The sequence below is a fragment of the Eubalaena glacialis genome, chromosome 3 (genome assembly GCF_028564815.1).
Source record: "Eubalaena glacialis isolate mEubGla1 chromosome 3, mEubGla1.1.hap2.+ XY, whole genome shotgun sequence".
Lineage (NCBI taxonomy): Eukaryota > Metazoa > Chordata > Mammalia > Artiodactyla > Balaenidae > Eubalaena > Eubalaena glacialis.
In genome coordinates, this window is record NC_083718.1 from 174,486,352 (window position 1) to 174,499,128 (window position 12,777).

At 42.1% G+C, this 12,777-nt stretch overlaps 1 protein-coding gene across 3 annotated transcripts in view; it reads right to left on the reverse strand.

Moving 5' to 3' along the window:
• Positions 1–12,777, reverse strand: part of DHDDS (dehydrodolichyl diphosphate synthase subunit) — a 32,583-nt gene that overhangs the window by 13,066 nt on the left and 6,740 nt on the right. For all 3 annotated transcript variants that reach the window (XM_061184689.1, XM_061184692.1, XM_061184690.1), the window contains exons 5-8: positions 10,767–10,883; positions 9,830–9,931; positions 4,253–4,367; positions 1,622–1,729 (exon numbers count right to left, since the gene is read on the reverse strand). In XM_061184689.1, coding sequence (XP_061040672.1) covers positions 1,622–1,729; positions 4,253–4,367; positions 9,830–9,931; positions 10,767–10,883 — 442 coding nt within the window. The remainder of the gene's footprint in view (positions 1–1,621; positions 1,730–4,252; positions 4,368–9,829; positions 9,932–10,766; positions 10,884–12,777) is intronic.

The following is a 12,777-nucleotide window of genomic DNA, read 5'->3' on the forward strand; positions in this document are numbered from 1 at the left end:
AGGCCAGTTTACTCTCACTTTACAGACATAACTCTAACAAGCTTGGTTGCCTGGTTTCCTTGCCTGTAGCTGATTTAAAACTGGAAATAGGAAGAGAAGGGAAGAAGGGATGCTGTCAAAATTAGCCATTGACCATATACAAGAAATCCCAAAGCCAAGTATTTTGAGACAATCTAGCTTAGAGAAAGAGTCCCACCCTTCAGGGCCATCCTGCACAGTGAAGTTACTTCAAGATGGCAGTTACTAACAATATTATCATTATCAGCATCATTAGAATGTGATTATTCTAACCATCATCATTATTAGCAAGTGCCTGGTGTACAGAAGGTGTTAATGAATTATGCACAAGACCTGTTTCAGAAAGTTTTCTATCAAAATAGGATTAAAAAAAGTTTTAGTTCTTAAAGGGAGACTTGGTCATGTGGAAAAATCTGATATTCATTCCTCTCTGACAGTGGACAATTGAGACTTTGCTGTTTTTCCTTTTACTTGAACTCAACTTCCTTTTTCAATTTCCTCATATTCTGAGACTAAATGATCAAGCACATGACCAAACCTTCATGACTTGATTGACTTATTCCAGGAGTTCTGGACTTGGGATTCATGGAACGATTTCGGGAGTTACGTGAACCCCCAGAAGTAGTTTATGTGTTTCAGGGATTAATGTAATTCTATGCAAAATGCCATGTGTTAGAGTGATCTTTGCAATTTTTCTAGGGAAATGGTCTACGGCTTTCGTTAGCTTCTCCAAGGAGTCTGCCATGCCAAGGGGACCGAAAAGCCCGGACTTAACATCATTATTTCCTCCTGGCCATTATCTCTCCAGACTCAAGAAGCAGCACCAGCTTTGGGTTTAAAATTCTGTGACCTTGGGACAGTTACCCTGCCCCTCTGTTGCCATATCTGAAAAACGAGGACACCAAGCCTGCTGGATTGCTGGAAGGGTTAAATAAGAAAACTTACATGAAAACACCAAAGTGCCTTAGTAGACCCTCAATACGTTAGCTGCCACCACCACACACACTGCCATTATTATTAAGAGTCCTAATCAGACGTAGGTGACTCTGCCTCCTAATGAAACCTGTTTCAAGATCTGGTGATCAAAACTGAAAGCAGAACTTCAAGTCTTGGTAGAACACAGTTTCATACAACAGAAAGACAGTGCTATTTCATTTTTAATCCCTCTGGAAGCGTCTTGGATTTTATATACTTCCACTTCTACAATCTTTTATTAGGCTAATTCCTTCAGGGAATAATGGCCAATCTCTCTGAGAAGCCTTTCCTGGGTTTCCATAGTACAAAGATTAAAGATTTATAACTTGAATCCCAGTTCCGTCTTTTATTGGTTATGTTTCCTTAGCTAAATAATTTTGATTGACTCATTTGCACAAATGGGGCTAATAATACCTAGCTCATTGGGTTCTTGGGAACATTGAATGAGATAGTGCACATAAACTGTTCACAGTGCCTGACACATAGTAAATACTCAGTAAGTGGTAGCTACTCATCATTATCATTAACATGATTATTAGCAAATGCCTGACATATATAGCCGTGGGTGGTCAATCAATGCTAACCTTTTCTTCCATTCCATCCAGTCAGGCCAGCCCTGAACTCTTACCTGAAGCATGCTATGGTTCATCTGGAACTGCAGGATGGCCTCACAGAGGTTCCAAAACGTGTATTCTGGCCACAGAACAGGCTGGAACACCAAGCAGGAGTGGGAGGTCTGGGAAAGGTGGGGAAGGAAGAGAGTATGGTTTAATAACATGTTACTGGAACATATCCCTGGTCAGCCTCCAAAGAAAGAGCAGGCTGATCACACCCAGAGATGAGGTTGGACAGGCATCCTGAGCTGCAGCTGCTGCTGCCAGCCCGGATTCACTCACTAATAGGGGGACGGGTCATCTGAGGCAGTAAAATCACCTGCCTGTAGCAAGGCAGAACTAAAGCGAGACTAGATCAACATTTCCACCAGGATTTTTCTAAGCCAATTTTAGGACTATGAAATAACATCTAGATTATGTTATTGGCTCTTGGCCCTCAGAGGTCATCTGGGAGACACAGTGTCTGATAAAAGTCAGCAATGAACAAATGGTAGCTGCCACTGTTATTTTTAAGTAGCAGAGTACGGGACAATGGTTAAGAGCATGGGCTCTGGGGCCAGACTGCCTGGCTTTGAATTCTGGCTCCACCGTTTACCATCTAGTTGACCTCAGGCAAGTTGCTTAACTTCTCTGGGCCTCAGTGTCCTCAACTGTAAAACTGGGTGATAAGAATAACTAGTTTTTAAGGTACTGTGAAAATTTAACAAGATACATAAAGCAGAGCACAGAGCTGGGTGAACTTTTAACAATAATCACTGATATAAGACTCCCTTTTGGAACATTCTTGACAGCCACTGCTTGACACCTTTAGTGGTGAGGAATTCAGTGCCTCAAGGGGGATAACTTTAGCTGTCAGATAGCTCATTAAGTTAAACCAATGTCACCTACCAAGGTCTCAGGTCTTTTCTCTGGAACAACTTTATTTCTTCTTCAAAGTGACATTCTTTCAAATATTTGAAGGCTAGCTTAGAGCTGCCTGTTATCTGTTCCCAAGGTTGTAATGACTTGTTCAGTTTGTCTTTTCCAACAAACTCTAAGTTTTAAGATAATAGGGATTGGGCTTCCCTGGTGGCGCAGTGGTTAAGAATCCGCCTGCCAATGCAGGAGACACGGGTTTCCAGCTCTGGTCCAGGAAGATCCCACATGCCTCGGAGCAACTAAGCCCATGCGCCACAACTACTGAGCCTGCGCTCTAGAGCCTTCGAGCCACAGCTACTAAAGCCCGCGCGCCTAGAGCCGGTGCTCCGCAACAAGAGAAGACACCACAATGAGAAGCCCACACACTGCAACAAAGAGTAGCCCCTGCTTGCGGCAACTAGAGAAAGCCCACGCACAGCAACGAAGACCCAACGCAGCCATAAATAAGTAAGTAAATAAATAAACGATAGTAGGGATTATTTCTAACTTGGTTACTGCCATATTCCCAGCACAGAGGAGGAACTCAATATTTTTTTCCCAAGAGAATAAACTATCACCATTCTTCTCTTTTCCAGACCATTATTCTTCACTCATTCCTTATAGCAGCAGTCCCCAACCTTTTTGGTGCCAGGGACCAGTTTCGTGGAAGACAATTTTTCCATGGACAGGGCGGGGTGGGGGGATGGATGGATGGTTCAGGCGGGAATGCGAGCGGTGGGGAGCGGCAGATGAAGCTCCGCTTGCTCGCCCGCTGCTCACCTCCTGCTGTGCGGCCCGGTTCCTAACAGGCCGCAGGCTGGTAGTGGTCCACGGCCCAGGGGTTGGGGACCCCTGCCTTATAGGACATGAGCTTCAGACTCCTTGCCATCCAGGTTGGCCTCTTCTGCTAAGTCCTCTAGTTTACCAGTGCAATCTCTTAAAACTCAGTGCCCAGAAGTAAACTCTCCAGATGTAATCTGACCAGCAGAATGGGCCATAAAACCACAAGCTGCACATTATACTGCTTTCAATATAGCCAAAGACCAAAAGATTCTTCAGTAGCTAAATCTTGTTAGTTCCCTCTTAAGACTATGGTCCATTAAAATTTCCAGAACTTTACCATGTGAATTGCTTCCAAGCCGAGTTTCTCCCTTCAGCCTCTCCTTGAACAAGATTTCCCCCAGCCAAGTGCTACCCAGGGGCCAAGTTAACAGATGATGGAGATTTTCAAGCAAAGACAAACTTATTTGGATATGGGCTTTTAGAGAACTACCTACACTGGGTAACTGAGCTGAGAGGCAATGGCAGGCCCCGAAGAAAGAGTTTGCATACAGTTTATATCTCCTGTGGCCTGTGCTTGTGCAGATGCAGCCCTTTGTTCTAAAGGTGAGAAATTAGTAAACGCAAGGCAAGGTTCTAGCCCAGAGGTGCTGGGTGACATGGCAGGTTACCAGGGCAGGAGTTTATGCTCAGGGACCTAAGGCAGAAGTCCAGTTCCTTGAAGAGAGGTACAAGTAAAGCTTTCACCACAGCTGGATAGCCTTGATTTTTCCCCTGGGCACTTTAGACAGCAAGAACTACACAGGCTCACAAAGCCAGGGACAGATGAGGAAGGGACAGCAAAAGTTACCAGGCACAGCCTGGAGACATTTCTCTGGATTTTAGCTGACCCTCCAATCTGTTTTGCGGGTGCAGTCACAGTTTTCAGTTTCAACACAAACAGAACAGAATGGTTGGAAACGACCTACCTGCCAGAGGAGGAAGTCGCTGAGCCTCACTTCCCCAGAAGTCCGTATCAAGATGTCAGGATGAGGAGAGTGGTTGGTATAGAGGCACTTATCCAGCAGAGACTCAGAGACATCGCTAAGGTGAGTGGGGAAGAGACAAAGATAAGTCCACATCTCTTTATGGATTATTCTCATGGTGAACTTCCTTACATAAAGCTTCCCAGTTTATAGAACACCATCAAATACATTAGCCAATACTACCTGGTATGTAGAAGGCCCTCAGCAAATGCTTGATAAATTAATGAATGGTTTCAATCCTCACAACTACATTAGGTACTTCTATCCTCACTTTATAGATAAGGAAACTGAGGCTCAGAGAAGATGAAAAATTTGCCCAAAGCCATTTAGTTGCAGTCTAAAACTAGATGCACCCACCAGAATATGTGTTGTCCTTCACTTAAAACATCTTGTTTTTAAAATGGATACACCTTATGACCCTGCAATTTGATGAAATACTATGCAACTGTTTTTAATAAAGATAAATCTAAATGCATTGATTTGGAAAGATGTCTAAGATGTAATATTAGATGAAAAAAAGCACGTTTCAGAAAAAATACAGTGTGGAAAATACACACACACACACTCACTCACACATGTGAATACATGTATATATAAACAAAGAACAAAATCTAGAAAGGCATACACCATTCTATTAATGGTGATTACCTCTGGAAGGTTGGATAAGAAGGAAATACTATCTCTTTTTACTTTATATACTTCTGTTATTGTTTGAATTTATTATAGAGAACATTTTTAAAACCTTAAATTTAAGTCATATGGACCCTGAAACACTTCAAAAAATCCACTTTACTTAGGATTTGAAAAAACAGCAAAATGATGAGCCCTCTTGTGTTTGATAAGAGCTACTTTCCCAAGCAGACAGACACTCAGAAAGGAGACGGAATGAAGGAAGAATGGGGACTGGCAGCATTTATCTTAAGTTAAACTCTCCTGTCCATGGAAAGAGGGTATTTGCAAGACTGGTGTGTGGTGGTTCCAAGAATACTGTTTACCTATCCTGCCAAGTACCCAGAGGCAGGATTCAGAATCTCCAGGTGGTAACAGCTGCATCTTAGGAAGGGTCTAGAAGACAAAATTTCTGGGTGGGAACATTTTTCTGGGAGCATAGTCAAAAAAAAGCAGAGATCTGGGCTGAGTGTTCAGAACAAGGATCTACACTTACTAGCTGTGTGCCTTTGGGTAAGTTACTCCATCTCTCAGTCATCTTTTTGCAAACCACAGAGGGAGCTTTATTTTCTGTACCATCATATGGTAAATAATATTCACTTATGACTGGGCAATAGGAAGGGCTCTGGTTCAGATTTCCCTGATAATTTCCCTGAGTCTTGTCTTGACAGCATGATCTTAATTCTTTAATTAAGAATGTGAAACCTGGGAGTTCCCTGGTGGTCTAGTGGTTAGGATTTGGCACTTTCACTGCTATGGCCTGGGTTCAATCCCTGGTCGGGGAATTGAGATCCTACAGGCCACATGGAGCAGACCAAAAAAAAAAAGTGAAACCCTGTGCAATCAACAATTTCTCAGCTCTCTTATTTTTGAAATGGCACATTTGTCCTATCTACTTATAGGTTATTGTGAGAGTCAAATCGAATGAAATAACAGATTTGAGTGTACCTTGGGAACTATAAAGCACTACATAAATAAGAGGAATAAAGGTTATTTCCAGACCCACTACCCTGCTGTGGGACTTTGGATCCCCACATAACCCCTCTGAATTTCAAATGTGTCTGCATTTTTTTTTTTTTTTTTGGCCGCGCGGCGCAGCATCGGAATGACATGCAGATCTCAATTCCCCAACCAGGGATCGAACCCGCACCCCCTGCAGTGGAAGTGTGGAGTCTTAACCACTGGAGCACCAGGGAAGCCTGTCAACTAAACTTTTTAAACCTTGGTTAACTGGTCTTATAAAATAAGACAAATAATAGTCACTACCTTATATGGAAATTAGATGAGAATATGCATGATAAACTCCTACTAGTCTTGCGCCTGCCTCATAATAAGATCTGATGACTATTATTTATTTATTTATTTTTAGTATATTTTTTTGATGTGGACCATTTTTTTTTTAAAGTCTTTATTGAATTTGTTATAATATTGCTTCCGTTTTATGTTTTGGTTTTTTGGCCACGAGGCATGTGGGATCTTAGCTCCTGACTAGGGATCAAACCCACACCCCCTGCATTGGAAGGCGAAATCTTAACCACTGGACAGTCATGGAAGTCCCTGGTAACTATTAGTTATTAATTTTTATTTTTATACTGTGTTTTTGTTCATTTCAACCTTCCTATAAGGCAGTCAGTATGCCATAGTGAAAGAGAACACAGGCTCTGGAGCCAGGTTGGAAATCCTGGTCAACTGTGTGAACTTGGATAAGTTATTTAACCTCACAGCAAGGTTCAATTTATAAAAACAGTATCTACCTCAAAGGGTCTAAGGATTAAATGAAATAATGTACGTGGAATACTTAGCAAGTGCTGGGCACAGAGTAAATGCTTAGTAAACATTAGCAATTATTATTAACTCTACTGTTTTAAGAGGAAGACAGAGGCCTACAGATGGTCAAGACCTGCTCAAGAGAGTTTATTAACTATCATTTATGCTAAACCTAATTCCTTCTTCTATAATTTGAGATTCAAAAAACAATCTATTAAAATGACTGCTAGAAAAAAATATATTACCCTGGAAGAAAGGAAAATGAGGAGTTGGATGGTGGTGATGAGAGAACAGAAAAATTCCAGTTATGGGAAGGGTAGAGCCTGACTGTAATTAACTCACTGACTCTCTGTTATAAATATGGATTTGTTTAAAGCTGAATAATGTAAAGAGCACTGCCTCAGGCCCTGATCAGCCCAGTCTGAGTTGAACATCAAGCTTCCTGAGCTGATGGGTTGAGACATCAGCCTCCTTACCCTAGTAACCCGCCCAGCCCACGCCATGTCTGCATGACTAACCCACACAGGCAAGTTACTAAACCATGCAGGGCAGAGAAAACGGATATGAGAAAACTAGCTGGGCAAGAAGCAGGGGGTCAGTGGCTATTGCAATGTGGTATCAGTATAAATCACGCTGCACTAGGAGGCAAGATCAGAGTTCTAGTTCCAGGCATGAATGCATATTAAATCTACTTGCTAAATAGCTTTTTTTCTTTTTAGCATAAACATTTGTCCCTTATTTTTTTAAAATATGTCATTTAATTTATACAAAAAATTATATAAAACATTAATCGTAAAGCACTAAGAATATAATGAACTAGGAAATCATTCCCCAAGCCAAGAATCAGAAAATTATCAATAACTTTCATCTACTTATATATCCCTCATCTACTTGTATCTCATCTTCCTGCCCAGCCCCCATACTGCCAACTTAACCAATATCTTAATGTTTTTTCCCCAACAGCTAATTTTCAATCCACGTATTAATTGACCTCTCTACAGCATTTGACACTGTTGCTCCCACCAATGCACACCCGCCACCCCACCTGCACTAACAAACACCCTCTTTTCTTGGCTTCTGTAATATTGGCAGCCCTTTTGTTTCTACCTTTCTGGTTGTTGATTCTCTTTTTTCCTTAAGGCTCACTTTCCTCTACCCAGCCAGTAAAACTTACGAGTTTCTCAAAACTCCATCCTAGGCCCTCTCTTCTTCTCACTCTAGACTCTCCTTAGATTCCTCATGTTCTCTCTTTGCTTCAGTTACCATACTGCTATCTCCAGTCCCCACTTCTCTCTACTGTCAACCTGATATCTGTGTTCAACATCTACAATATATCCCAAACCAAACTCCTGACCTTCTTCCTCAAACTGCAGCCTCTCAGGGTTCTCAGCACAGCGAAGGGCACCACTATCCACTGTTTTATAAGTCAAAAACCCTGGAGTCACCCATAACACATCCTTATCCCAGAGTCAATCCAGCAAGTCCTCTCGATTTTTTTTCTCTCTCAATAATATTTTTTTTCTTTTTTTTTATTTTTTGAATTTTATGTTTTTTAATACAGCAGGTTCTTATTAGTTATCTACTTTATACATATTAGTGTATATATGTCAATCCCAATCTCCCAATTCATCCCACCACCCCCCCACCAAGTCCTCTCTATTTGATCTGCTTCATAGCTCTTAATGCAGTCTGTTTGGTCTATTCCACCGTCACCACCATAATCCAAGCTCCCTTCCAAGTACTCTCTACTCGAATTATTCCAACAGTATTTGTGCAACCAACAGGCTCTTCATAATACTGCCTCTTTCCCCAGTTACTGCTTATCCTCTCACCCCCTTCTTAGGTCACTTCTCATTTCCTTTGGGGAGCCTTCCCTACCAGGTCCATTCCTCTTATTATAAATTCTTGTTGAACCATGCACCAATGGCTTTATCATGCTTATCATCATTATAAATTTATGCTAATTTGTATAATGTTGATAATGTTTGTTTCCCTTACCAGAGAGCCACGAAAGCAGGAAATATGTGTTTTTTATTTTTACCACTGTATCCCCTATATACAGCAATGTGTCTGGCCTTTAGTTGGCACTTAAAAAATATTTGTTACAAGAATGAATGATTGATTGAATGAATAAACTACGTGGCACAGAAAGATCATTCAGCTGTTGGAGAGGAGAGGGATTCATAAAATAGCCTTAAAAACTGTCTCCTTTTCTTCTTATCTAATTTCATTCTCACTGAGAAACTTCTTCATTTTTAATTTAGTCTCCCAGGAAAATCGAATTACACCCAAGAAGGGAGTCAGAAAAACTCCTGGGTCCCACAATCCCATATATAATAAACATAAGGACAAAAACTCTGGAATCAGACAGTTTTTGATAGGAGTCCCAGCTCTGGCACTTACTAGCAGAATGACCTTGGGACAGTCATTCCAATGTGAGCTCAGTTTTCTCATCTATAAAATGGAGAAAAGACTCAAATCTCTTAAACATGAGAATATTAACTTAAATAAACAGAGCATAACACATTGCCTGGCTTGTTTTTTGCTACTATTATTTTACTACTGCTGTTGTTAGTTTACTAATATTATTACCAAAGGTTACACTAATAATAACAGGAGAGGGACTGAGCAGATAGATGGCTTCTAAAGTCTCTCCCAGCTCTAATAATTCTACCGCGTTGCTAACGATGAACAACTTTCTTTTTGAAAAATACCTGGATCTTGCATGAAACTGTAACATGAGAGGCCTAAAGGCCAATACCCCCAACAAGCTGCATTCCTGAAAAATCATTCTTAGAAAAACTCCGCCAAAGGGCCAGGAGGGCATCGTGTTTTATTGAATGCCACAGTGTTGCTACAAGCCATGCCATTTTTTCTGGAGCTTCCTGGTTTGTGGTGAACACAGAGAAATTCTGAAGCAGGCTATAATAAGTCATTCCAAAGCTCTAAGTGCAGGGGACCACCCCTCTCAAATCTTTCCACATACATTCCCGATTTGACTTCTGGCCCAAGTACATGACTTAGGAGGGATTTTATGGTTCAGTGCATGCCTGTTTTCCCTATCATGCTGAACAACTGCGCTACCTGGGATCCAGCAGGCCTTGCTCCACTCCCCAGGCCATCTCTCTCACAGCATTGCTGATCTCATGACGGGATGTGTAAGCAAAACAGACGTTCAGGAAACACCTGAGAAGGGAAGAACAGAATAATTTATCAAAGGGGGGCAGGGACCAAGGAGTGGAGTCACTTATTACAGAGCACCCCTTCTGTGGTAGAACAAACACACACCAAATGTTAACCATGGATACCTCTGAAAAGCGAGATTATTAATTTTTTGAGTTTTCCAAGTTTTCTTGGGAAAAAAACATATGTTTTGTAATAAGAAAAATACTAACTGACCCTTATTATTCTCCTAATCTTCTTCCCTTCTGCTAACACCCAGCTTTCAGAGGATGTGAATTCACTGTGATATTGGAACAAGCTAAGAAGAATAGGAAGGAAATCTGATGTGAAACAAATCCACTGCCAAATATGCATTATATTCCAAAGCCACACATAATGAAGTCTAGATTATTAAACTCTGTTCCCCTCTGCATCTGCATGCCCTCCCAAGGTCATCCCCTCTATTGGTTAAAGCAGTGGGACAGAAAGAGAATTTCTTGAAGGATCTGTCTTCAGAGACAGGTATAAGGCCTGCTACATTCCCACCCCATTCCCTGTCAATTAAACACACACACACACATATATATTTATATATATATAAAAATACATATGTATATGGGGGCCAAGGCACATGAAGGAGGAAGATAAGAAACTGTATGTGTGAGTATACACACATATAACAAGGTGCTGCAGAACCATCTCTGGTCTGCCCTGCAGATAGAAGTCTCAAGCATCCAAAACCAACTCCTCATTACCTCTTGTACCAAATGCAGGCTAAGGAAGGCCCAGGACGTCTCCCTAAAGTTAGCAGGGAGTCATAGATTGATACAGGTCCCTAAGGGGAAATCTGAAAACTTACTTGTTGTAGTTCTTGGTGGCCTGCACAGCCTGTGCGATCAGCTCCTGGAGATCCAAGGGCAACAAATGCAGATCACCCAGGACCCGGATACATACCCCATGCTTCTGCAGTTTCTCCCTGATCAGGGGGGAAAGGAGGCAGGTTTGGGAGGTGGGACAGAGCACCTGCTGAGCTGGAGAAAGCAAAGTGCTTAGCTGATACTCAATTACCAGTTTTTGAGTGCCTTCCTGTGTGTCAGGCACTGATCTACAAGTATTATTTCACTGAATGCCCTCAACAACTCTGAAGGGAGTTTACTACATTCCCTGTTCTACAGCAGGAAACCGAGGCTCAGATAGAATAGGCAGATAGGGATTGCCCAAGGTCATACAGCCATCAAGTGCTGTGTCGGGACCGAATCCCAGGTTTGCCTGATTTGAGAACCCAAACCTCTTTACCACACATTACACCGCCTTGTGTGTCCTTGTCGACAAGTTGCATTTCACGTATCCTGTGCTGTTTGTCCCATTTTGATGGGTGAATAAACTCCTCAACAGCAGGAGTTGTATTATTGGTTACTTTTGTAACATCTAACATTAATTATATGTTTACTAAGTGCCAGACATTGGTCTAGGTGTTTTACACGCATTCCATCCTTACATCAACCTTTGAGGCAGACACCATTCTCATTCCCCTTTTACAGACGAAGAAACTGAGGCACAGGGAGGTTAAGTAATTTGTTCAAGATCAGACAGCTGGTGAGTAGAAAGCCAGAAATCGAACTTAGGGAGTCTGGTTCCAGAGCCTGTCTTTTTAATCACAACATTACACTGCCTCCATATAGTAACTCCCAAACCCCGCACAGTGAGCACGAACTCACTGTTCCCCAGCCAGCTTCTCGCACTTGGGAATGCTATGGAGAAACTGAACAACTAATGTTTGGAAAATGGGAGCTTCATAACAAGAAGTACACTGTGGGGCAAGGGTATCTGGCACGTCCTGGAGAACCCTGATCCAGAGCTGAAGGCTACACGCACAGCCTATCCACCCGATAACCCTCAACCACATTTCTTCAAGAGTGAAGCAAGATCTAATCACCTAGCTTTGAGAACCCACTTGAGTTAGAGTAGACAAACCTATATTCAAATTAAGGCAACATTTGAATAAGAATACCTAGATTCAGGAATTCCACGGTTCCTCCGTGGTTCCACTGCAGGGGACACTGGTTTCATCCCTGGTCGGGGAACTAAGACTTCGCATGCTGTGTGGTGCAGCCAAAAAAAAAAAAAAGAATACCTAGATTCAAGCCCTAGTGCCTAGTGCCACCGATTACTATCTGACCTTGCATAACCACCCCTGCCATACTGTGAAAGTGCTTATCCTCAGACATCAGGCACATGACCTGAGTAAGGAGGTGTAAAAGCCCTGGCAAGGAGCCAGGAGATCTGGGTTCCCAGCCTGGCTCTGCCACTAGCTAGCTGCGTGACCATGGGCAAACCTTTCTCTTCTCTTCACCAGGATTAGTTTCCCAACTGATGAAACTGAACTAGGCCAGTGGTTTTCCAAACTTCTTTTAGCCAAACAAGTCTTTCTTCAAATCAAATCTTAAACAGAAGCCCAATATATAAAATAGATAAATGCAAACAAGCACCGTATACCCCATTCCCTCTGGGTCCTTGCATGCCCACTCCTCACAACTATGGGGTTCTGTGGCACCTTGTTGGAAAGCCACCATTAAGGTTTCTTCTTACTCTGTCTAGGACTTCATAACCTAAGACCATCTTCTCTACTCGTGACTGATTAGAACAATCTCAGGAGCACCTCTACTGCCATGCATTTTGATCTTGTAAGAAGTGTTAAGACTGCTTCCTGTCTCTACAGCAGACAACAGCTCAGCTCTAGAATCAGAAAGACCCTGTGTGTTTTGGCTCTGCCTGTCTGATAGCTGCGTGACCCAGGATACACCCCTAAACTTCTCTGGTTTTTACTTTCCTCCTCTCTACAACTGGGATAATAATATCTTTCTCACAGG